A 22,564-nucleotide genomic window follows, 5' to 3' on the forward strand; every position below is an offset into this window, starting at 1 on the left:
ATTGTGCTAGAAGAACTTCTGGTGGAAGACCTTGGAAAACTGCCAGCTAGAGGAGACATCGGCCAGGCTACAAGTGACTCCTGACACAGGTTGGACACTTGTCAGCTTCCCTCAAGTTTTGATGGGAAATGTAGGCAGCTTGGTGGAATGTTGGATAAGTGGCAGTTGAAAAGTTCTTTGGACAGCAGTCGGAGAGCCAAGCTGTAAAGCCAGGACGCCTACATTTCCCATCAAAACTTGAGGGCAGCTGATAAGTGTCCAACCTGTGTCAAGCGGCACTTGTAGCTTGGCCCATGGTTTAAGTCTTGGGTTTCTCCACAACCATCTTCTCCCATATGATCTTACTTGTGATCTAAGATCAGTGGGAAAGGTCCTTCTCTAAATTTTAACTTGCTGGGATGTTAGGCTGGTCTCCATTGTTTTCAGGAGGGTATTTTCAGTATTAGCCTTTGAAATGGCCTTCCCTTAAAACTTGCCTGAATTCATATTCAACATTTTTTTCAGACAAGTTTTAAATCTTTCTGTTCATGGTACTTTTGAATATTCTTCTTTCTTTTCACTCTTGCCTTTTTCTTGTCCAGTTGCATGGTCAACATTATCTTTAATGTACTGTTTTTATTGTTTTATATTGTTTTCAAGGTTTTATTTTTTATGACAATTTGAAATTCTTGGAAAGCAGCCTATAAAATGTGCAAATTTATTTAGAAAATGTTCTTCAGTGTTCAGGGTGGCTCATAACAATATAATATACCAAAACCAGCAGCATAAGAACAAGTCATAAAAACAAGTTGGCCATAAAAATTGTTTTCAAATTATAAGCAGACCATACATACAGCTACATAATATGCATTGTGATGTCATTAGGCTGGTTAAAACATTGGTTAAGATATTCTTTAGTCACTTTTCATTTATAATATGCAGAATTCTTTTGTCATGATGAGTCTCAAAATTAAATGTTAAATTCAAATTATGTTAATTTAGTCAATGTTTTAACAATGATTTTAAGTGTCTTGAAGAAAATATTAACATAAAGATATAGAAAGGTCCCTGTAATTATTTTCTTTTATATAACCTTGCCTTTGGACTTTTAATTCAGGTGTCCCTTACATTACCTTAAACTTTTACCTCAGGAAGGCTCTGGTCACAACTAACACTCCTTTTTTCTCCACACAAATAGGTATTCAGGAATTCTCTACTTTCCCCAGGCTTTTACCTTGAGAACATCTTCCCTTTTTATTGCAACCCCCCTGACTACCTCAAAAGGTTTACACTGTCAGCAAAGGCTTTCGCCTTAGTCCTCCTCTGTTTAACTGGTATTATAGGAAGGCTTGTTATAGATTGTAGTTTGACAGAACAGTCAGCACATGAGGGTGGTTGTGAGATCCTTTTTTCTTAAACAAAAGTAGAATTATAAGTATATAAGCATAATGGCTGCAGAATGTTGATAAGCATTTTGGCTTTAGAATAGTTCTTTACTTTGATGGTTTCAAAGACAGTTATATATTCAGAAGCCTAATCTCACAGACTAATTTTCCTCACAGATCTTCTTTAACTGGAGAGACAGTTTTGTGCAGTGGTTAAGAGTGGCAGGACGCTCATCTGGAGAGCCAGGTTTGATTCCCCACTCCTCTGTTTGAAGCTGGGTGGGTGACCTTGGGTCAGTCACAGCTTCTCAGAGCTCTTTCAGCCCCACTCACAGAGTGATTGTTGTGAGGATAATAATAACACACTTTGTAAACCACACTGAGTGGGTGTTAAGTTGTCCTGAAGGGTGGAATATAAATCGAATATTATTACTATTATTAATACAAAAATTAAAAAGCAACGCAATGTCCATTATATTGTCGAAGGCTTTCATGGCCGGAGAACAGTAGTTGTTGTGGATTTTCCGGGCTGCATCGCCATTGTCTTGGCATTGCAGTTCCTGACGTTTTGCCAGCAGCTGTGACTGGCATCTTCAGAGGTGCAGCACCCAAAGACAGAGATCTCTCAGTGTTTGACACTGAGAGATCTCTGTCTCTCAGTGCTACACCTCTGAAGATGCCAGTCACAGCTGCTGGCAAAACGTCAGGAACTGCAATGCCAAGACAACGGCGATGCAGCCCGGAAAATCCACAACAACCAGCAATGTTCATTAATTGTAAAAAAAAAATTATTTACAATTAGTTTATGGGTTTGATCCTATGGGTGTTGTGCTGATGGAAGATGGCCAGTTTCTGCCCGACTCAGACTTCATGAGCTTGCCCTCATGGCAACCTTTTGATTTGTGTGGCTTTTTTCTGTCTGGATTCCCTTATCCCTGGTACTTACTGGGTGAGGGGAGGTGCAAGAGGAGGTGTTGGGAAAGATCTGCTTCCTCCATTGGATGAGCAAGGTACAAGTGCAGTAGCACCTTAAAGACCAAAAAGAGCTTCCAGTGTATAACTTTTCATCAGATGCCAGGTATCTGGCTAAGAGCCCTTTACTCTCTTACGCCCTGGAAATTCTTGTAGGTCTTTAAGGTGCTATTGGAATAATCTACTGCAGATCTCCATGGCAACTTCCTCCATTGGAATGTCCAGAGGATCCAACTCTGTGTATTTGTAGCTCACTTTTCAGCTAAAGTAATCAGCTGGATCTCTTGTAGATATTTTATTTCTTGAAACGATTCTGAGAAGAAGTGAACACTTGTAGGCAGATGTGCCACCTTAGTTTTGTTATAACAGCTAATCATCACAGATTGGCATTGGATAGAAGAAGCAGCCAATAAAACAGACAGGAACTCAGATTTTGTGGATAAACGAGGACCACAGACTGTGCATTATACAATTTCCCTTCTGCTTTGCCTCAACTGGCAATAAAAAATGTGGTGGCTGTAAAATGATCTTAATTAAACAGCAATTAGAACAAACATGTTCCTCAGACTCTGAGATATGAAATTTAAAGACTATTTATGCACTTATATGGAGGCACAAAATATTAGTAAGTTGATTATGTAAGCTTTTTGCACTGGCAAATAACCATGTAGGAAGGGAAAATAGTATTGCAGCTTTGATAAAGTATCGTGCCGTATGCTATCTTGAATTATATCAAGCAACTCTGCCGGTTGACACTTCTGTACTAGCTACAGCCACCAATTCAAAGTACCACAGAAAGTCATGTGGGGTTGATGCACCATGGCCATTTTTTAGCTGAAAGTCTGTCACAGGATCTCTGTATATTTTTAGGAAGCTCATAATAAAATCACAGCAGATAAATAAGATAATAATAGAACAAAAGTTTTTTGTTGTTTAGGATACTGTGGTAACCATCAACACATACCATATTCTGTACTATTCCAGACCTAAACATAGGCTTTTCTGCACACTTGACTTATGCCTGATTTATTCCAGTCAATTTGCAAACGTTGGAATAGGTTTGGCTACAGTTCTTTCTCAAATCTGCTCTCCCTTAGCATTTTTACAGTTGTGGAGTAGGTTTATTTTGTTCTGCACAAGCAATAAATAATCAGGATTTTTAAGTGGCAGTGCTGTCGTTATCGGTGACTTCACAGCACACACACACACATATCCCTTTTAATTTTTATGCATGCTTATATCACTATATCAATGAAAAGAAGCAGTATGGGCCAAAACAAATGGATATGAAAAGCCCCTAGCTGCAGGATTAAGGTAAACTGCAAACCATTTATTTTTTGAAGCAATGCCGGAATAATTTTCTTTAATACCCATGTAACTCCAGTAAAACTTCCCTTTGACTACTGGGCTAAAGTTTTGTTTATGTTTTATAATGTGGTAGATGTTAGAGAGTTAAACTGTGGTCCTTTATAGGGGTGTGCACTCCCAAAAGATTTGGGTTTCCTGCTTCTGGTTTACCCAGAGCAGGAAAAAAAATGAGTAAACCCAAAACCTTGCGCCTTGCGCCAGCTTTTGAAGGTCATTGTTCATAGGGTCACCATAAGTCAAAAGCAACTTGATGGCTCATAACACACAAGCTCACACACAAACATACAATGAATAAATATATATATACAATGGTTGAAATGGTGAGGAACGGAATTAAGAGATTTTATGGATTATTTTTAAATAATATAACTGGTTTATTGAGCCTTCAATTTACGTACAGGAGGTTTACTTTACTTACAGTGGAGGTTCCTCATTTGACTCTGCTCCTACCTATATCAACTTCAGTTTAAATTGCCACACTAATCCTTTTGTCTTGAACATGTACAGAAATAGAAGAGTTTTCATACAAATTCTGGATAGTCTTGGAAGCATCCATGGTGATATGGATTTCTTCCTGCATCCCAAGACTGGGCAGATTCATGTACTACTTCTGATGTTTGAGTACCAGCCATCACCAGTTTGGCTTATTCTGCCCACTAAACAGGGCACCAGCTTTGTAGTTGCACAGTTTAGCTGTCTGTGAGCAGCTTGAGCTTGTTCAGTGGATTATTTTCTGTGTATTCAGATGGTACACTATAGTGCAGTTAGCAGCATTTCACTCATGCACATTCTCAGACAGCCTGAAAGGAGTCCTTGTTAGTGTGATGTAAATAAAAACGATCACACTGGAATTAGTGGACAGATACAGGCCCTTTGGAGGATAGAATTGTCCCTACATTAATCATAAACACCACCAGGGATATATAAAGAAGGAAATAACGATCACATAACAAATACACTGGAAGTTGCCATGTTTATGAAATCCTGAGCATTTGCATAATTGGGAATTTAGGTGAAAAGCATTGCCTCAAAGGGAGCATTGTATGCAAACAAGAAAACAGCCATGGCTAACTGCAAAGCAATAAGAGCCAATGAATAACTTGTGTTCTCCCAGTATCCTTACAGGTACTTTGCTGCAGAACTTCAGAAACAAATACTCACCAGCCACCTCTGTTGCAGTAACTATGGCTTTCAGGACAAATAGCCCACAGCAACACAATGGAAGCACTGGGTTGAGCTGATTTCTGATTTAGTTGAAGAAAGATTTTTCTTCTCTGTGTGAAAAGGCATTCAGTAAACACTAAAGAATCCATTTGGGTAGCCAAATCTTTATCGGTATTGTGCAGTAAACCATATTATGGAGAGCAGGTAACAACAACTAAATTATATTAAGCCTTAAAATACTACAAAACTACATTTCCTTTCTTACCTGGCTTCTACCATTTCTAGCAAAAAAGCAAGCAAACGAATGCGCCGTGAAAACCTTACTAACAAAGTGATATAAACTCTATTGGTATATGTACAGTGTATCAAGAAATAAATACAAAGAAACAGTCAATATTGCAAATTAATTCAAGTTTGGATGTACAGTAATTTCTGGCTGTGCAACAACACTCTAAGGCTTCTTCTTATAATGCATCTGCAAGGTCACATGTCCTTTGGAAGACAAACTTAACAGCAGACCATATGAAGCAGATCTACCATTTCTAAGCAAATGCGACAGTCATATAATAGACATGGCAGATGTTTCTGAAGTGATACAAATAATCATACTCCCACATGGAACAGCGATAAAATTAGTTAGCACTTGGTGACGTTCTGTTAATCAGAGTACTGGAGTAGTTAAACATACTAACCCAGACATTTTCTATTTTGAGAATGCCATGCTGTGAAATTAAGTGATTTATTAAACACAAAATTGATTGGTTGAAGGCTGAGCTGGTAGCCCAATGGAGTTAGAATTTATGTTCAAGTTATGATCTTAATAAATATGCTCAGTCTGAAGAATGTATACTTAAAACTCAGCTGTTAATTTTTTCCTGCAGTTTTCCAAGGCAAAATATTTCATTGAAATTCATGGTCAGTTCAGGACACATCAAGAAGGTCTCTGGAGAGGTGGAATATACATTTTCTACATGAGAATAATAAAGTAAAAAAAAACCCTCTTGATATTGTTAAACTACTTCATTACACATTTTTTTAAGTTGCTGTTATTACTTGCTGATGGATTTCAGTAGCAGATATTTCCAAGAAGGAAATACATTTATATCAGTCAACTTGAAGTACAAGTCAATGTTCTCAAAGTACAAATAAGCTTTAAGGCTAAAAACTTTCCTTGATACATTATTGGTCTGTACTATAGACTCTACAGGCATTCTAATGAGCTCAATTAATGGAAAACCCAGCTTTCTTTTTCACAAATTATTATTGGCATTTGGTTTTATTGGCCATAACTATGTATTTTTAGACAACTGCTTCCCAGTGGAGTTTAATCAGTTGTACCCATGAAATGTTATTTGTTATGTTGGCTTGATCCAGGATAGTGGTCTGACTCTATTGTTTTGAAGACATTTTAGGATCTTTTATCTCTTGTTATAGCTCTTATTTGCTCTGGAGTTGTTTGTTTGTGTTTTTGCAGATCAGTGTTCTCATTCTTGCAAAAACTCTGGAAGAAATCTCTTAACGTTCTTGCTAATGGGCAGCAGGATACATAATGGAGTAGATCTTCAGTGTCTCCTGTTCCACAGAGAACTGCAGATTTAGAAAAGTTTTTCAATGAACTGCCATCTAAGATGGAAGGCATTAGTTGAAATCTTAATTGGCAAGAATTATTTTTCCTCAAAGGAAATTTAGTAATATATATTGACTAACCTCCTAGTCAGTAGGAAAAGTAGAAGGCAGTAGGAAAAGAGGAAGACCTAAAATGAGATGGCTGGACTCAATAAAAGAAGCCATGCCCTCCAGTTTGCAAGATCTGAGCAAGTCTGTTAATGATAGGACGTTTTGGAGATATTTTATTCAAAGAGTTGTCATAGGTCAGAGGTGACTTGATAGTATATAACACCCAGCCTCCTAATATATCCTGATATTATAATATGGAGTACCATGGAATAATCTTGGCAAAGGTTATGCTAAACCTTGCTAAACAACATTTCTTTTTAACCTCTCCTGGTATCTTAGATAAAATAAAAAGCGGAGTAAGGATGATGTTAGCATATGACCTCATTTTATATCCTGCGTCATTGAAAACAGATTTATTTAAAAGTCTGTAATCTTCAGAGAAGCGTCTCTGTATACATCTCAGAACAAAAACAACAAATGTCACTGCCTGACAGCTGTGATCAAAAGGCTGAAAGCAAACAAACAGAAACTGAACCCGGACAAGATGGAAGTGATGCTAAGTTGAGAAGATGGATATCTTGGAGGACATTGTGTTTCCAACTTCCTGTGAGGTTCAATTGACCCTTGCTGATTTGGTTGAGAGTTTAGGGGTTATACTGGATCCAGCAGTGCTGCTGAGAAGCAAAGAAATGCACTGCAAAAAAGGCCTTCTCCCAACTCAGACTAGCCTGGAGTATGGCCCCCCTACCTTGACACATCCAATCTGGCTTCTTGGATTCATGTCCATAGTAACATTGAGGCTAGATTATGTAATGCACTCTATATAGGTCTCCCCTCAAAGTCAACTGGGAACCTCCAGCCTGCGCAGAATGTCACAGCTCGATCATTATTGGAAACTAGGCAGAGCATGCCTATTCCATTCTGCAGTCACTCTGCTGGCTGCCCGTGACTTCCTGGGCTCAATTCAAGGTTTTAGCTGTCACTTAAAAAGCCCTCCTATGCCTTTGCCCCTCATATCTGCAGGACCGCCTCTCTTTTTCTATACGTGGCCATGACAGCTTTGTCATTGTTTCCCTTTGTTGGAAGAGGAGGATCCAGCGCTGTCTCTCTCCTCAGGTTTCAGAGGGGGACAAACCAAAGAGTTAGAAAGATAGAGAGGTCAGGGCACTCTTGTTTATTTTTTACTATTGTTTACTGCTCTGACTGCCCTTTAATATTCAGATTGCTTTTCTCAGGATTTCTTCCTCATGACCCTCCCTCTAACCTCTTTCTCTTCCTGGCTTTGTTCCAGGCAACACCTCTCTCCTTCTCCTCCCTCCATCTTGGCAGCATGGATGCAGGCCTTGTCCTGACATCCATGTCCATCCTTAGACTAGATAGGTAGTTAGGATCTATCTCTCCTCCTTTCCTATCAGAGTATGGAGTTTCTGCAATAAAGAACTCTTATTTCTTATCTAAATATAAACCAAGTATATTCTTTTATTATTTTCTCTCCTGCACACACACCAGCAAGCAGAACAAGCTCACAGCCACCTATAATCATGCTTCCTATGCCTAACGATAGACTCTGCTAATGACCCAAACGTAATCCTTTAATTAGGTTTCTGGGGCCTACATAACTATTTTTTTATCAGTCTGTACATGTGCATTCTCTCCCATCTTGTGGAATGGCCTGCCTGAAGAGGTCAGGAGAGCTCCCATTCACTGTCTTGACTTTCTGCAAACTAAGCAAAAATGAATTATGCAGGGGGGATTTTCACTCAGGTGATAAGGCTATGCTGTAAGAAATGGCTAGAAAAAGCCTTTGGTAAAGGGAAAGGGACTATAGGCTATACTACTGGACACTGTTAACATTGATTTGCTCCTACTAGGTGGTTTCTGCATCATTTAATGTGTAATGTCAAATTATTTATGTTTTGTTCAGCAATATTTCATCTCTATTCAAAATTATGCTTGTTTGCCTATTGTATTGTTTATTGAATGTTCCACCCATTGATCATATTGACTCACAGTCCACCTTTAGTCCACCTTTCTCATTGAGACTCAAGGCAGATTACATAGTGTGTAATTGCAAATACAGTTTTCAAATCCATGAACCCCACACACATTCAGATTTTCCATATGGTCACATATTTGAATGGGACCTGGGCTGAGGTACAGTATTTAATGTTAAAGCTGTCTTTAGTTTCAGTTGCTGTATCTAGATACCATAACATGAACTTTTGAAAAAAAACCTGTATTTTTCTCTTGTAGAAAATGTCTTAATATAGCCTTTTCCTCTTAGCTTGAAAATGTTCATGTTTAATTTGCCTAGCAAATTTCTTACTTTTTTTTTTTGCCTAGCGACATAAAAAGAATATCGATATTCATGGAATACAATTTTGCATAAGAATTAATTGTGGAATTATTGGACAGAAGTCAAATATTTCCTTGTGTACCCTCAGAGAAAAGAAGTTGCCCTACAAAATAAACCATATTTTGATTCCGGCATCATTGCCTTTCACCAACATATTCAAAAATTTAAGGATGTAAGGTTGCACACTGCTAAAAAATTAAATAATTGGTTCTGTTTGGACTGGCCACAGCTGTTCTGTGGAGGAGCATAGTGTATGAACCGATGCTGTGTAGAGATGTTCTTTCTCTAATTTCAGTGACTGTGCCAGCTCTAAAAAATCCTACCACGATCAGAGAATCCCAGCCCGAGTATATCTGTGTAGTGCCATTATTAGAGTATGCTGTTGCATGAGATCTTTTTTACCTGAGGATGGATAGAAGTCCATTTGTATGAATTAGCCTTTGCTTTCTCAGAAAAGATTTTCTGGCAGGTGTTTTTGCTGTATTGATGTATTGTGTATGGCTCATCCATGGACAGTTCGATTCATGTCCTCAGGTACACAGCTTTTGTATTCACATCTAATATTTCCTTTGGATTTTGAACAGGCAGAGATACTCAGTGTGCTCAGCCACAGGAACATCATTCAGTTTTATGGAGCTGTTATTGAACCCCCCAACTATTGCATAGTGACAGGTGAGTTATAATACCTTTTTGGTTTGTTTTACATTCAAGGAGGTTTGTTCTTTTGGAAACGGCTAGGTATTTCTTTTTAGTTGAGAAGAGTCAGTGTGCTACATGCTGCCTCATTCGACTTCTGCGATCAAAAGACTTAAACCATGTCATAATTAGCTCAGTGTATTAATGTCGCTACTGTTTCTTATGTTTAATACTGCTGATAATGGATCTTGTGTAAAAATGTTTTTTGGCCGTAACCGTATTTCCATATTTACAGTCCTTTTACTTGGGGGCCTTTTCAAGAGCAGCAAGTCAGGTGCTCTCCAGAACAGAAACCAGGTCCCTGGTGGCTTCTTCCTTTTTTCCAACCATTAAACAGTCATATTGAAGCAGGCTAGGATTCAGGGTTTCTACTCCATGCTAGTGCTGTTACACTTCACAGCTTTCTGCAGTCCTCACAAGTGGAAGATATCAAACTCGCTCTCACCTTTGGTAGTGAGAGGTGGTGGTGGTGAAGAGTCCTTGTGCAGAAGCAGTGCTTGTACTCAGCATTGTGTGTGTGTATGGGCCATCAAGTCGTAATCAAGGTATGATGATCCCAGCAAGAGATGTCAAGGCAAGTGAGAAGCAGAAGTGGTTTGCCAGTGCTTTCCTCTGCAGAGTTTTCCTTGGTGGTTGCCCATCCAAGTACTGACCCTGCTTAGCTTCTGAGATCTGACAAGATCGGGCTATTCCATATTGCCTTTCTTCTCATACTCGACATTATTTGTAAAAATTCCCTTATGTCATGGTCCCTTTATCAAGGACTAGCTTGATACCCATGCTTTGCTACGGTATTTAACTGCTTTAAATCCAGTTATAATACTTATGGGTATATAATGGGTTATTATGGGTTGTGGGTTTTTTTTGAGTTGATTTTATAGTATAAGAGCATAATACCTGAGCTTCACAAAGGTGTTTTTACCACAGAACAGACAGAGTTCCACAGCTGACCAGTCAGAGAGAGAGGAGTGCATGCAGGCAGGAGCCTGCCAGCCACACAGGAAAACCAGGCCCCACAGGGAGATTGGCAACCCTAGTGAACTTTTAGAGGAAGATTGAGAGGTGCATTTTACCTCAGGACTCATGCAATGACTCCCAATAGCAACTGCATTGTGTTTAGAATATGGGGGGTGAGGACCAATCAGGCCACATACGTGAATGACCTCTGTGTTCCAACTGTCTTGGAGGAGGGGGGGATGAGGTGTGGAATGTTGTGAGCCCCAGTCAGCCCGCATATGCAAATGACCTTGAAAGCCTCGCCCAATCAGGGAAGAGTGCCCGAGGTGGCAGTGGGAAGGGGCGCAAGCAGGCAGTAGCCTGCCAGCCACACATGGAAGCTGTATCCTTTTGGGAACACATTTTACCCCTTTTTTACTCCCATAGGGGGCAGATTTCTTAAAATCCCTTCTTAGTGGGTGGTTACATCATGAAAGGAATGTTTCCCCCAAATTCCATGTTTCTAGGTCCAGGGGTTTGGGCTGAGTGTTGAAGAGTCAGTCAGGACACTTGTCTTTATAGATAAAGACAAGATTATGCATAATCCCTCTATAGAATTATTTCCATGTTATGATTATGTGTGAACATTTTGCAGTGGTCAGATATCATCTTTCCACTATTGTACTAAGAAGTAAAAGTGTTGCATTTGTCCTGTAGGGCCAAGCCCCCTTTCTCTGGGTGCTTCCCAGTTCTCCCTGCCCCTAGACTGCTCCCCAACACATCTGCCCTGGGCCTCATAATAACAGAAGAGAGGTTTTCACTGTACCTACTTTCTTTTCCTTACCTTGGGTTCCATCATCCTGTTTGGATAGGCAGCTGAATGCCTTTTTCTTGGCCTACCCCTTTTACAGCACATGTGGCAAGCTGTGTATGCTCTCTGAAGATTTCCAGCCTTTTGTAAAATAGGCATCTCTTGTAAAACAGCGGAGTCCAAAGTATCCGTCACTTCTGTAGAGAATGTCAGGTGGCTCTAACCAGGTGTTCTTGCCAGTACTCAACACTGACTAATGAGAGGCAGTATGGTGTAGTATTTAGAGTGTTCGATTAGGATCTGGATCTGGAAGACCCAAGTTTGAATCCCCACTCTGCCATGTAAGCTCACTGAGAGCCAAGCTACAAGTGACTCCTGACACAGGTTGGACACTTGTCAGCTTCCCTCAAGTTTTGATGGGAAATATAGGCAGTTTGGCGGAATGTTGGACAAGTGACAGTTGAAAAGTCCATTGGACAGCAGTCGGAGAGCCAAGCTGCAAGACATTTCCCATCAAAACTTGAGGGAAGCTGACAAGTGTCCAACCTGTGTCAGGTGTCACTTGTAGCTTGGCCCTCAGTGATCTTGGGCCAGTCACACACTCTCAGCCTACCCTAACTCACAGGGGTTTTGTGAGGATAAAACGGAGGAGTGAGAACAATGTAAGATGCTTTGGATCCTCACATGGGAGAAAGATGGGGTATAAATGAAGTAAAAAACAAACAAACTGGCTACACCTCCCTTGTATTGTGGTTCTGACTGTTGGTGCCAGGCAGTCATGGAGGAATTGTTGTGCCTGAACCAAAGGTTTGGTCATTTTAAGGCAAAACAAAAGCTGCCTGTTTGAAAGGGTTCAAATCTCTTACTTTTAATTAGACTGTTTAGTCATCTTGTCAGTGAAGTAAAAATAGACGTAGTTAGCCTATCACGGAATCCATTTTTATAGTCTTTAAAAGGTGAATTACATTAGCTGTGTTCAGGCCTTTGTTTCCAACTATGTTCCAAAGAATTGCACAAGTGCTCCTTGGATTAAGGGGATGTCTAATCTGAAGCATGTGATGTATACAAGGCACACTGATGTGCTTGGAAAAGGAAAGCAGTGGAAAGATAAAACTGCAAAAACAGAATGGATAACTCAGATTTTTATTTTACCGACAAAACTCCAGTGACACAGTTAACATATTTAACATGTTTAACAAATTTAACACCCACACTAGTGGTTGAGGGGAAGAGTGGATGCATTTAAGATGCAGTTTCTTTCCAAGAGCACCATCTTGGCAACATAGATGCAACTTAAGTTACCATCTATGGGTGATCACTGTAGAATGCTTGGGGAGTTTTGCTTGTACAGAATATTGAGGTCTTCTCTTTAGCTTGCCTGACCAGATCTCTCCAAATTAATTTTCAAGCTCTAGATCAATTAGGCTTGGCAGAAAACATCATTATTTTTCTAAATTGCTGAGAATTCTTTAGTAGACTTTTAATTTCTTTTAGACTTTTTTGCTTCTCTGTAGTACTGAAGTATCCAGAGTTCCTTTCTTTGAGAGCTGTGAGGGTAGAATAGGCTTGAAACTGGCTTAGATTACTGGGCTTTTAATCTTATTAATAAAATATTTTTTTTAAAAAAAGAAAGAAACTGGCTTAGATTTGGAGTGGAGAAAAAGTCTGCATTTAGATGTCACAATAAGCTCTGCTTAAGCTGAGTTGGGCAAGAAACTTTCTTTTTTGCTGTGTCCACGTTCCTTTCTCTTGTCTCCTCCCTTCTTGTACAACTGCACATATGAAAATTCCAAGTTTGAAACAAACTGGTTCCCCTTGGAATATGGTTGCAGGGAACTAGGTGATTTGGAGTTTGTTTACTCGCCATAAACCCAAGTTTTTATAGCATAGTTCAGTGCAGGTATATATACCAGGTGTAGCCTGGTTTGTGGGCCTTAAACAAACTGATTCACCCAGAGTCAGCTGCATTCATACAACATAGGGAACCAGAGCTTTTTTTTCAACCCAGAGACCTAGTGTGTTTTAATGGTTAAAGTGTCAGACTAGGATCTGGAAGACTCAGGTCGCAATCCCCACTCTGCCCTGGAAGCTTTCTGGGTGACCTTGGGCTGTTCACACACTCTCAGCCTAACCTACCTCACAGGGTTGTTGTGAGGATAAAATGGAGAAGAGACTTATGGAAGCTGCTTTGAGTCCCATTTGGGAGAAAGGTGGGATATAAATGAAGTAAATGAAATAAATTAAAAATCATGCTTGCTGTGAGAGGAGAGGAAAGAAGGGATGTGTGAAGCACACATGAAGCCAACTATGTATGACCTGTGTTCTTGCACATCTTAGCTTTGTTGGAGCTTGTTGTGAGTATGATTATTTCCAAGTCTAGTATAGAACTGACACCAGCACAGATTATCCCAAACTGCAGAATATTGGGATCCAGCGCTTCTACTGTTTTTGAACACTCTCAGGCTTCAACATGAATAAAATAATGACATTTAAAAACAAGAGAAAGCTGGAGGCAGCAGTGCTCAAAAACTAAACAGCAAATGATATAGCTGGATAATATTTTTAATTATCTTAGTGCCTCTTTGTCACAGAGATAGACTTGCAGACTTCGTGTGGGTATTTGATTTAGAGAGCTATCCTAAGGAGGTCTAATCAGAAACCTACTCGGGGATATTAAGTGGAGTTTACTCCTAGGAAAGTATTCTTAGGTACTGAACTGTTAGAATATAGTTTAGGTGGAGCAGATTGTGGGAAATTAGCCTGGAATATTGTGGTTTGCCAGCATGTTGAGAATGCAATGGATGGGAAAGGTATCTTGATCTGAGGGCATGGAATGTGGCCAGTGAATGAGACTGTTAAAATTACTTAAAGCAGACCAAGCAGTCACTATACATGGAATATGGTCACTGTGCAAGCAAAATATTTTCTTGATCTTGGACCATTCATATCTCTGAATCAGCAAAAAAGATTTGTATACAAATCACCTTGCACCTATACATTTTTAATGGGTTGGTATTGACAAGGTCCCCCCCCCAAACTTTCTGTAATTGATCTCTTTCTCAATTCACTTTTCATATCTTTACATTTACTTTTTGCAAGTTGCATATTATGTCACATGGTTCTATAGTTAAAATTAATGCTTGACATTGAATTCTCTCTATGGCTTATATGTGCTATTTGGATTTATTTTATCTTTCTTTAATTCCTGCTCATTTGAAAGCAAGGATTCAAAATCTTTGTTGGGGCAGCCTTTCTCCAGTTTTAGAAGCAGCCATTTTGTGCAGTTTGTGCTATTTTTGACTGTTGTTATCTTACCTTGTTTTGTAAACTGCCTGAGTGACTTTTGCTAGAAGGGCAGCATGTAAATCTCATAAAAAATTTATTTTGTTTTTATTTATCTAACAGAATATGCTTCTGCTGGGTCACTGTACGATTATATTAATAGCAACAGAAGTGAAGAAATGGATATGGATCATATAATGACCTGGGCAATGGATATAGCTAAAGGTAAGAGAGACCAATTTATAGCAATAGGTAGATGATGATATGTAATTTATAGGGCAGCCAGATTTACTTGTGTTCAGGCTGGAAAGCTTTTTGTTTTTCACACTTAGCCTCGATTTGCCTACATTACTCAGTTCAATTCCCCTCTCTACCATGGATGCTTGCTGGGTGACTGTAGACCAATCACACACTATCAGCCTAGCCTGCCCTCGCAGGGTTGTTGTGAGGAAAAATGGAGGAGAGGAGAATGATTTAAACTTCTTTGAGTTCCCACTGGGGACCCAAAATGAAGTAAATGAATAAAATAAAATAAATGAAGTAAAATAAAATAAAAATACATTCTTCACGCCTGGTATTTTGGTTGCCATTCTTGAATGCTCAGATATGAAAGGCTGGATGAAGTCAGTTATGGAAGGTCCTGTAGAAAATACATGTTGATACTTATTTAAAGATTTAGCATTTCTAATAATTAATTTTTTTTGTCCCCCACCCCCTTCTGAATGCTTGTCATCTTTTGCCTCTCTGTGGAGAAGAGCAGAAAGGATTTAATGCAGATGCATTCCTTCTGGGATGGGGGAAGTATCTAGACCGAAACTAGTCAGAAATACAGTTCTTTAAAGATTGAGCCAAGCATTGTAGAATACGAATACAGGATGCATTTTTTCCCTATCAATAACTTCTTACAGTTGGAGAGTAGTTAAAACCATGGGTTGGATCCTGTTGAAAAGACCTCTGTGTGTAGGGAGACGAGTGATCTTTGCTGATTCCTCCCTCCCATGAGACCCTTCCAATTCCTTTCTCATGCTGTTCCTGGGTGAACCACATTTTAGTGGGCATTTCAGGCTGCAGTGATGTGGGGGAGGCAGGGAAGTTCTTTCATACATGAACCCTGGATGACACTATGTTCAAAACAGCCAATAGCCAAGGGAGGTCAGAACTGGCTATTCAATGTGCCATTGCCCCACCACCAGTGTCTTTTATTTTTTGCTGTTTGGGATTTTGTAAGCATATTTTTAGGCTTTTTAGGTGCCCTGTAATGCCTTTTCCTGTGCTTTGCATTCTGTTCCATAGCACATCATGCCAAACTTTGATTTCTTGCAAGCACAGTTTGTCCATATATGGAAATGCCTTATCCATTTATGTAGATAAGACGGTCCTTTTTGGAGGAGTTCCCTGTGTGCATATATGGGGTGCAAGGATGTAAATGGCAGAAATTTGCATTGGCAAGTTCCAAAATGTGTGCCTGGACTTGGGAGGCCAGTCATTTTGTGTGTGCAGAAGTGAACCTGTGCAATTTTATATTTGTAGCTAATACGGCATTGTTTTTAAAACGATTTATTCCTATGCTGACATGAAACCCATTGCTGTGGACTGTTAGTAGTTTGTGCTAGTGGTTCTAGGCATTTTGCAAATCACCATATAGGTTTTAAAATGACATTTCTATCTACAAAAGATTTCCTTTCCAACCAGGTGTCTCAAGAAGTAACAGGGATAATAGAGACAAGAGTTGTTTTTTTAAGCTTTCTCTAAACATGCAATGCATTTTCCTTGTGAACAGTTTAATGTCCATGAAAAACAAAAGAGATGTTAAGACATTTGAGCAACTTGCACTTCTTGAATACAAGTAGTTCCAGGTAGGGCACATGATATTCAAATAAAAACCTGTTTACAGTGTGAAAATGCATGGATGTATGCCAACTGTTTCCTTTTGAAATCGATGGCAACAAACAAGTTTCATTCCAAGCTTGAGCTGATTGTGGATCAAATTGTTTAATCTCCTCCTTACAATAGTTTCTCTGTTTCAGCAACGTCTAAGAGTCACCTGTATTTAGATGACTGTGGATGTCTGAATCAGGAAATGCAGGGGGGGGGGAAGACTATGCAGTGTGTATATAAACTGTACTTAAATGGTTTGAGGTTTTCTATATCCAAGACTCATACAAGCTTGAGATTTCTCCCTGAAAACTAACAAACATGTTTGTGCACATAAGACTACAAAATGCACATGAGGTTCTCATTCAAGGGAACCAGCCTGTTTGCTGCCTATGTGCATAACAAGATCTTTTTAGTCATGGCAACGTGGAACATATGCTTAAGCCAGGTCAGCCTCATTGCAGTCAGTGGGGCCTCATGTGAAGTTTGTTAGAGCCATCTTACTTGCATTCATTTTATGAACTAGACCCAACTAATACTTATGCTATAATAAAACTATAATTTTTTCCTTATATCTTTTTTTAAGGAATGCACTATTTACATATGGAGGCTCCAGTCAAAGTTATACACAGAGATCTGAAGTCCCGAAATGGTAATACAGCCAAGAATGTAAATGTTTTGTTTTGTTGTGTTGGGGTTTTAATAATAGTGCTGGGAAGCTGAAGAACACAACTCAAGCTGTAGCTAAAATGGGTCTTAAGCACTATTCAGACAGAAACCCCTGCCAATTTTTCCCCCTGATTTAATTTACCTCATATCCTATTTGTCCTCCAAGAAAACTTACTTGGGCCCTTTTCCTTCCAGTTTACCCTTCTGTAATGTTGCTTTGAGAAACATTTGATTGTCTGCCTTGTAAGTCCCTTCAGGTCATGGCAAAAATCAGAATATAATTCTTTGGAAGTTATATCACATAATATCATAAGGAATAAAAATTGAGCCCTGCTACATTAGACCAGTGTTCCATGTAGTCCAGCATCCTGTTTCTCATAGTGTCTAATCAATTGCCCTGGATCATTGACAAGGCATAGAGCCCAAGATCTCCCCTTGATGTTACCTCCTAGAGCTAATAATAAAAGTTTAGTTCCTCGGAATATAGAGGTTCCCTTTAGTTGCCATATCTTGTAGCCATTGATGGACCTATTCTCCATGAATCTGTCTAATCCCCTTTTAAAGCTATCAATAAGAACATCATTTTTGGCACCATGGTTCTCTTCGTCAGATGCATGGAGGGTGTAAAGCAACTGGCCAGATATATATAGGTGGTGAGGGGAGGGTGGAATAGATGCAAATCAGTTGCAAAAGTCACGAAAGAGGTGGAGTGCACAATCCAGGCTGGGTGTGACCCCTCCCCTCCATAGCTGAATCTGAATATGATGTCTGAAAGGCAGTTAGTTCTGATAATGAGATAACCATCCAGAGTCTTTATTCAATCCAAGTCTGATTGAGTCAAATTTACGTAGGAATTCCAATTCAGCAACTTCCCATATGATTCTGCTTTTGAAATGTTTCTGTTGGGCTATGGTGACCTTTAAGTCCTTGATGGAGTGTCCTGGTAGATTGAAGTGTTGGTTAGTCTTAAAAGTGCTACTGGACTCTTTACTATTTTGCGACTACAGACTAACACGGCTTACTTCTCTGGATTTTTGACACTGTGAATTAAAACATAGAACAATATGCTTTCTGATAAATAAATTATTAAATATCTGTTAACATTTATTTTAAATTTCTATCAAAACAAGTATACTGAAACTTTTAAAACCAGCTGTCTCAAACTAGGACTATCCCAGTCCATCTCTAAACATCCTGTCTTTAATATCTGTGTTCATGGATATGATGATTTACGCTTTAAAATAATGTGTTTGCAATTTGGATAAAAGCATTAACTGCACTTTTGGATTTCAAAGTTATTCTTCTTGATACATGTACAGAAGAAGGCTTTGAGCATCAGCTTTCTAAGTTCAGTGTTTGCACATAAAGAGATGCTGTACAACATTTTAAAAAACAACATGCAGTAGCCATTGTTGTGTGCCCTGGTGATCCTTGCTGGATCAAGGCCCATATGTAAACCAGTTTGGAGAGGGGTGTGTGAATCCATTCCCCCCCCCCCACCAAACCAATGCTGCACTCAGTGCCTCTGAATTCAGGGTTTCAGAGTGTTTCAGTGTATTTTAAACATTTTTTCTTAGGGTCTCACCATACGAGACAAAATACACTCGAATTACATGGGTAATTCGAGTGTATTTGAGTGTAATTCAAGTGTAATTCAAGTGTATTTTGTCTTGTGTGGTTTGACCCTCAAACTCTCACATTGGCCATTTTCACACTGCTTACCTTCCCTCGCAACGACCCGGAACATTGCGCAAAAAACGTGGAAGATCGCGTTTTCTCGCATGAGATTTGCACGACATCACGCAAATCTCACGTGAGAAAACGCGATCTTCCGTGGTTTTTTGCGCGATGTTCCTGGTCGTTGCGAGGGAAGGTAAGCAGTGTGAAAATGGCCATTGTTTTGTTTTAATGTGAAGGGGGTGATCAATGGGCACATAAATGTCTTCAGGATCACAGTCAAAATTTCTTTGGTTTCCGATTGTGAAAAGCCTAGACAATTTCATTACACATCCTGAATTTGCAGACAGATGCGTCTGATCAGCTGGAGAAAGGGTTATGAGAATTTCCTCCATTAAGCTTAATTAGTGGCCTACTAATTATATAGGGTAGAGAACAGGATAATCTGTTGGCACCTTCTGTGTGCTGGTGTTCTGATTTATGCAGCAGCCAGGCATTTGCACCGTCACGTTAGTGAGTGCTACAGTGTCATTTCCTTAATACGTCTTCAGACCTATTTTGCTTGAACTGCAAGATTAGTTAAAAGTTCCACAAATAACTTTGGTTGTTGTTTATGTTTTGTGCTCCAGATGCGGAGTAGCTCAACTAAGGTCTATAGTTTTCTAGATCTTGGTTGTTGGTGGTAACAACTCATGTTACTTTGTGGCTGTTTGAGAAAAAGGAAATTAAATGGGATTAGTACAATAGGGTCACCCAAAGGTTTTTTTTTAAATTATTCATTCAAAACAACAGCAATGGTGAAAAATCATAGGCTTCTATAAAAGGTTTCCAAATATCTAGAAATAAGTCAGTACCCAGTGGTCTATATGTGATACATTCAAATGCTGATAAAGTTATAAGGACCTCACTCCAATGAATAATGGGAATTGGGCTTTTGTCCTTTCAGTGCTATAGCATAAGTAAGGGCACAGAGGGTCCATTTCTGTTGATTGTTAGTTAGGGTCCAGGAGACAGGCAAACAGTTTAAAAGTACATAAACATCTTCAAAAATAAATGAGTATTCTACTACAAAATTGATATGAATAATGACTTCCTTGCAAAAACACTAAATAATGACATGCCCAAAGCATATGTTTAAGAGATGCATCTTGTAAGTTACAATGCCAACTGGACACTGTATTTTATCCTTACTAAAAAGGCTGTGTGATACCAAATACACCCTAAAGATAATTTTTGCTGTATAAGTCGCAGTTTAAGATCCATAGAAGCAACAAGCATAAGGCTTAAATCCATGTCCCATTGCTTTGGCGGAACTGGACAATCATGCTCATTATTCTATTCATGTCTGAGAATCTGCGTATTATATTTATTAGCCAACATCAAGTATTTATTAACAAACATTGTAGGGTTTTTTTCCCTATATTGATTCAATAAAAATTTCCAGAAGTGGGGGAGATTCTTTTTTTTTTAATTTTCAAATAAACTTTATTAATTAAATAAAACATCCTTGTACATATAATGAGAACATATCGATGAGAACAAAGTGGGGGAGATTCTGAAAAACTCAAGTTGCAGGGCCGTATTTAAGCACCAACAAATGTCGCAATTGTAAATATTGCCATTCAGCATAAGTCTAGACCTCAGCGAAGAAAATGACAAAAACTCATGATTTATTTTTATTTTATTAATTTTATTAAGTTTATAACCCGTTCTCCCCACAAGTGAACTCAGAGCGCATAACATCAATCAATAAAAATCATATTAAAATACATTAAATACATTAATCACATTAAAATACATTAAAACATAAGAATTAGTCCAGGAAGGCAGCAGCTCTTCACAGCAACCCATACCCCAAACCTGACCTAATACATCCCCTGGTATGGATGATGGCATACACATTAGGTGAGTCGGCCGGCAGACAATTGGGAGGAGGGGGCTGCATTCCCCACTCAACAGGAGACCATCCAAAAAGCTCACTGTAATGATTTCAAGTAAATGTGTGCATGTATCTTTAAATGCTTAGTGTGAGATAGGTGAAGAGTAGGGGTGAAAAAGAGGGATGAGTGAGTGATATGATTGGTTGATGACTGAGAGCGGGACCACAAGTGACGCCTGACACAAGTTGGACACTAGTCAGCTTCCCTCAAGTTTTAATGGGAAATGTAGGCATCCTGGTCTTGCAGCTTGACTCTCTGACTGCTGTCCAATGGACTTTTCAACTGTCACTTGTCCAACATTCCGCCAAGCTGCCTACATTTCCCATCAAAACTTGAGGGAAGCTGGCAAGTGTCCAACCTGTGTCAGGCGTCACTTATGGTCCCGCTCTGAGAGTGTGGGCGGAGTGAAGGCAGTTTGAGACTGAGAGTGGAGAACAAAGTTTCAGTCAGGGAAAGAGAGGCTAGCTGTGCGCTGCCTGAGCATGTTTAAGTATTATTGAGAGAAATAAAACCTGTGTGGAAACCTGAACTGAGTATGTGTGTGAAAGAACATTCAGTCAGGGAAAGAGAGGCTGGCTGTGTGTTGCCTGAGTAACTTTAAGCATGTCTGTGAGAAATACTGAGTCAGAGAAAGAGGCTAACTGTGTGTGAAGCCTTAGAAGAGATCTGTGTGAATGAGTTTAAATGAAGTAACTTTAAGAACCAAGAACTACTTTTATGAAACTGATACGCTTCTTGAAAAAATAAAAGTTTATTTTGCTTTTGTTATATCCCCGAGTAGCTGTCATTGCTATATCCCATTCCTATCCTCAGGGCCACATAGAACCACGAAGGAGCCTGACGCTTGGGCATGTTACTAAAGGGAAAACTTAAATAAAATATCTTGGAATATAATATTCCAGGTGGCAGCAATCTACCCAGAGGGTGTAAGGGAAAGATCAAAGGCAAAATTACCCTAGAGAAAGTAAGGGTCACTCACCCAAGCCTCAACCTCAACCAAATGCCTAGCGGAACATCTCTGTCTTACAGGCCTGGTGGAAAGATAATAAATCCTGCTGGGTCCTGGTTTCCATGAACAGAAAGTTCCACCAGATGAGTGCCAGGACCAAGATGGCCCTGGCCTCGGTCGATAGCCTATCAATTAATCCAGATTAAAAATCCCCCTGTGTGTCCAAACCTTCCATAAAATAGACTTCCTTCTAAATTTTAAACCTGGATTGGCCCATAATATTGGTTTAGCATGTGAGAATGGGTCGAATTGATATTGTTGTGATATTATGCACCATACATCTCTAACTGCAGAAATTGCAGGAAGAACAGGATCCATTTTAACATAAGTAGACACTCTAATACATTCCATTTAAAGAGTGGCTCCAAACAAGCAGCCTCCAAAAGAGGCCAAGATGGACAGTCCAACTGAGAAGACCCGTCCCAGCTATTAGTTCAAGTACACTCAAAGTTGATGTGCCAAACAGAAAAAAGAGAGATTTTTTTCATAATGGTGATGTCATTGATTTTGTTGCTTCTACTTGGTGAGATAGTCAAAGGAAATGTTGGCAGGTAGGGTATAAAGTTTACATTACAAGCATCAAATGGCATGGCTTGAATAACTGTTATGATCACTATTTTCAGAAGCTTACCACTGAGCATGCTAAAATTTTGACCAGTGATCTAAAATAACCCTTTTCTGACGTAAGAATAGAACAGCTGTAAGATGGGTCATTAGCCCAACCCCAATCCATCATCATGATTCTAAAAGTGAACAGCTGGAAAGCAT

The 22,564-nt window shown here is 39.3% G+C and overlaps 1 protein-coding gene across 4 annotated transcripts in view; it reads left to right on the top strand.

Annotated features, from left to right (window-relative positions):
- MAP3K20 (mitogen-activated protein kinase kinase kinase 20) overlaps positions 1-22,564 on the top strand; it is a 136,712-nt gene that overhangs the window by 29,599 nt on the left and 84,549 nt on the right. For all 4 annotated transcript variants that reach the window (XM_054970460.1, XM_054970463.1, XM_054970461.1 and 1 more), the window contains exons 3-5: positions 9,486-9,573; positions 14,750-14,851; positions 17,088-17,153. In XM_054970460.1, coding sequence (XP_054826435.1) covers positions 9,486-9,573; positions 14,750-14,851; positions 17,088-17,153 — 256 coding nt within the window. The remainder of the gene's footprint in view (positions 1-9,485; positions 9,574-14,749; positions 14,852-17,087; positions 17,154-22,564) is intronic.

Source organism: Eublepharis macularius, chromosome 2 (genome assembly GCF_028583425.1).
Source record: "Eublepharis macularius isolate TG4126 chromosome 2, MPM_Emac_v1.0, whole genome shotgun sequence".
NCBI classification, from domain to species: domain Eukaryota; kingdom Metazoa; phylum Chordata; class Lepidosauria; order Squamata; family Eublepharidae; genus Eublepharis; species Eublepharis macularius.